Source organism: Sarcophilus harrisii, chromosome 4 (genome assembly GCF_902635505.1).
Source record: "Sarcophilus harrisii chromosome 4, mSarHar1.11, whole genome shotgun sequence".
NCBI classification, from domain to species: domain Eukaryota; kingdom Metazoa; phylum Chordata; class Mammalia; order Dasyuromorphia; family Dasyuridae; genus Sarcophilus; species Sarcophilus harrisii.
The window spans coordinates 157,753,454-157,757,541 of NC_045429.1; the positions used below are offsets into that span (position 1 = coordinate 157,753,454).

At 45.5% G+C, this 4,088-nt stretch overlaps 1 protein-coding gene across 1 annotated transcript; it reads left to right on the plus strand.

Moving 5' to 3' along the window:
* The first annotated feature begins 2,024 nt into the window (after positions 1–2,024).
* Positions 2,025–3,603, plus strand: OLIG3 (oligodendrocyte transcription factor 3). Its single transcript, XM_003769492.2, has one exon. It carries the CDS (start codon positions 2,025–2,027, stop codon positions 2,841–2,843), a length of 819 nt encoding a protein of 272 aa, XP_003769540.1. The 3' UTR covers positions 2,844–3,603.
* Positions 3,604–4,088: the final 485 nt, after the last annotated feature.

Here is a 4,088-nt window from a genome sequence, read left to right on the forward strand (position 1 = left end):
CTCTAATTTTATCAGCCGATTAGGCACAGCGTCTTAAAACACGGAAACTCTTGATCTCTAAGAGGACCTTCCTCTTCCGGTGGGGCCTCAATTTGTATCAGTGAAATTATCGGGTCTTCATTAATTTCTCCTTTACACCTTGAAGCTCCTTAGAGTGAATAGTCCCAGAACCCTGCTTGTCAGGGGTTCCCTGATTGGTGTAGTTTTGCCTCTCCAGCACCACCTCGAGTTCTTTTCATTCTATTTCTTCAAAGCCTAGAGAACCCGCACGGTTGGCAGGTTATGTGATGCAAACAGGCAACAGTTATAGATCCGGGACCTAAAGTTCCCAGAGTCCAGCATTGCCTTCATCTATCTTCCTTTAGTTTTTCCCACTTCTGGATCAGTCGTCCTATGTTGCCATCTCCTCTCCTAATCCCTTTGTTGTCCCTCTTTCGATTCTTAAATGAGATACCACCAGTACCAGCACCAGAACCAACACCAACAAATCATGAATAGGAAGACTTCTGTAAGCATTCCTCTCAAATACTCAAACTTTCCATTTTCATTTAATCAAGAGAACAAACTCACTTCCCAAAGATTATTCTTTGTTACAATAATTCCAAAGCAAATCATGTTTTTTTTTTTTCCCTCCAAAAATTAAAGCAACTCCATGAACCTTCCTGATTAAAGACTTTATGGTAGAAAAATGCAGGGTGGGGTAAGAGCATTTGTCTTAAAATTAACTAAGGTGCAAAGCTCTAGAGCCTTAGAAGTGGGATGCAGCCCAACCTTTTTCGCAGACCATTTTTTCTTTTTCCACAACTAATATAACTTACTGTTGTATAACTTGTCCAACACCTCTAGGAGCAATTTCTATTATTCTTTCCCTTCTCTAATTCCCCCGGATTTACCCTTGATTTAAGTACATATCTTGAGATTTTTTCCCCCAGTTATAATTCTCCTTTAAAAACTAGCACTATAGTTATAATCTTAGCTCCATAAGTTGATAGACAGTATAGGACAGATAAAGACTGGAAAACTCCCGGTAGTTTTTAGGAGACCAAAGTAGTTATCAGCATCCAGAGAACGGTTCGGTTTGCCTGTACAAATTCCATACGAGAAAGTCCAGGGATGGGGGGCAGGGTGTTGGACAGAAGACGAATAGAATATCATGAAAAGAAAAAGAATAGGATGCGTTCGTTTTCTAGGAAAAGGTTAAAAAATTTCCCAAAGCAATACATCACTGACCCCCTACTCTACCCTGTATTGCTCAAACCTTTCAAACCTGTACCTCTTTTACCCACTAGACAGTTCCCTAAAACTGTCAGCTGAGAACGAGGAAAAAAATGATTTTTTTTTTTTTTGGTTTTGTGTTTGTATTTTCTTTTTAAATTGCAATCGAAATAGAGAGATCTTTCCCATTCAATTTTCTTTTTCTTTTTCTTTCTTTCTTTTTTCCGCTCTCTGGTCTGTTATATGTGATTCGGCTAGGGAAATTGGAAGTGGGGCTGGGAGAAATGGGGAAGAAGGAGTGAGATAAAAAATAAAAACTCAGAAGAAGGCGTGAACGTAGAGCGGTGAGTGTGTCAATCAAAGGGTTTTTGTGTCTCTGTGGCTCCTGACGGTCCCTAGCAGAGGTGTCCCAGGGTGGCACCACAATGAATATGAATAGGAGTCCTTGCTAAATGGGACAGTCAAAGCGCACCGCCCTGAATGATGGCACGTCATCCTAACCAGACCAGTATAGATAGGAGGGCTCCTTTTGTCTCTTTTCTCTGAGGCAGCTCTATAAAAGCCCCTCTTTTTCAGCGTGAGGTTAGTTCAAGCACACACCAACTAGCTGTCCAGGAAAGACTGACTAATCAGAGAGAGGGAAGGGAGAGAAGAGGGGGAAGAGTTCCCTTCCTTCTTCTTGTGTCTTGCAGCTGAGAAGTGGGTTCTTGTGTAGTTGGGATTTTTAAAAAAATACTGCTTTGCTTTGCTTTGATTGCCATCATCCCCCCTAAAAAAGTCGCCTAATAGCAGGGATCCCCTCTAATAAAATGAATTCTGACTCAAGCTCTGTCTCCAGCAGAGCTTCCTCTCCGGACATGGATGAGATGTATCTAAGAGACCATCATCATCATCATCACCATCACCACCAAGATAGTCGTCTCAACTCGGTCTCCTCCACCCAAGGGGACCTAGTGCAAAAGATGTCTGGGGAAGGCCTCTCCCGTAGCGGCTCCAAAGCGGGAGGCGAAAGCAGCAAATACAAAATCAAAAAGCAGCTCTCAGAACAGGACCTGCAGCAGCTCCGGCTGAAGATCAACGGGAGAGAGCGCAAGAGGATGCACGACTTAAATCTCGCCATGGACGGACTTCGAGAGGTCATGCCCTACGCCCACGGACCCTCGGTCAGGAAGCTGTCCAAAATCGCCACTCTCCTGCTAGCCAGAAACTACATCTTGATGCTCACCAGCTCCCTGGAGGAGATGAAGAGGTTGGTGGGCGAGATCTATGGGGGGCATCACTCTGCTTTCCACTGCGGGACTGTCGGGCACTCTGCGGGGCATCCAACCCACGCGGCAAACGCTGTGCACCAGGTACACCCCATCTTAGGCAGCGCTCTTTCTTCTACCAACACCTCTTCACCACTTTCAGCGTCTCTCCCCGGGATTGGCACTATCCGGCCGCCTCACTCTCTGCTCAAAGCCCCCTCCACACCTCCGGCCCTGCAGCTGGGCAGCGGCTTCCAGCATTGGGCCGGACTGCCGTGCCCCTGCACTATCTGCCAGATGCCCCCACCGCCGCACCTGTCCGCTCTCACCACAGCCAACATGGCCCGCCTGTCCGCGGAATCCAAGGACTTGCTCAAGTGACCCTTGGCCCCCAGACTGGAGAGGATTCAAGAAAGAGTCGGGATGGGGAGCGAGAGATGGTTGGAGGTGCAGGAGAGACCCTGAACCTCCTACGCCCTTTGAGATGCCAGAGAAAACACTTTAAACTAGGGAGGGGGAGCAAATCTACCCGTGATGGGGTAGGGGGATTCGAACAAGACGTCCTGTGTTTGCATGCATGCTTCTTTTTGCCATTGAAGCCACTTGCCACATGGTCTTGTCAAAATTGCATTTGTTGTATAAACAGGGATGAGGGTAGTGAGGGAAAAAAAATCGGCCTTGAAAAGGTAATGTCTTATTTGGATCCTCAGGCTCTGTTTTCTTACTTTGGGGGGGCGGGGGAGGAAAAAGATATCCTTAATGTGAAAAGTCAATGTATATATTTCATTGAAATTGATGCAATTCTGATCATCATTGTACCTACTGTCCACAGGTTCCTAGACTTCCTTTAAAACTAAACTCAATTTCGGGATCTCTTCCGCTGCGGGGTCCAGGGAATGATTTCTTAGTGGATGCTCGTTTAAACATAGGTCAAAAGAATGCTTGCATGCTTCTCAATGAATCTCGTTTATTATGTTCTGGCCTGGGTGCCTCACTCCTTGTAACCAGGATTTACTAGTGAATTCTCTAAAGTATTCCATAGTCTCGTCTGTGGCAGTTTAAAATGGAAACGGGGGCATCTAGTGCAAAAAACTCAAACTCTTGAGCATTCACGCACACGGTGCCCCCTCCCGTCCCTCTTTCTCTCTCCAACGGAATATGAACTCTGCTGGCAGTTCTAGGGGCAGGCATCTCAGCCTCCTGAGCGCCTCCCCCCATCCCCTCCCCACATTCGCACTTCCACCGGTTCTTGGCCCTCAACTCCGTTGCTCAGCTCTTGTGCATGCAGGGTCGGCTCTAACAGTAGAGCAATCGGTCTTATCAGAATTTAAACATTGGGGTGTTTTTGGTTCATTTTGTGTTGTTTTGAGAGGGCTGGAGTTCTGTTTGGTTTGGTTTTCCTGGGCATTTGCTTGAAATATTTTGTTAGGGCCTCAAAGACAATGCGTGTCTTTATTTTTTATATATTCTTGATAACTATCGATATATTTATTATTGACCAGTGTTTCTGGATGAGGTTTCAAATAAAATGAAAAAAAACTTTAAAATTCTGTGCCTTTGCCTTAAATTTTAGGAAAAGAGGGGACAAGATAAAGGTAGAAAGAGTGTGTTCATTTAGTGGGGAAG

Coding starts and splice junctions, on each gene's coding strand:
- OLIG3 (XM_003769492.2), top strand. CDS start 2,025: ATGAATTCTGACTCAAGCTCTGTCTCCAGCAGAGCTTCCTCTCCGGAC.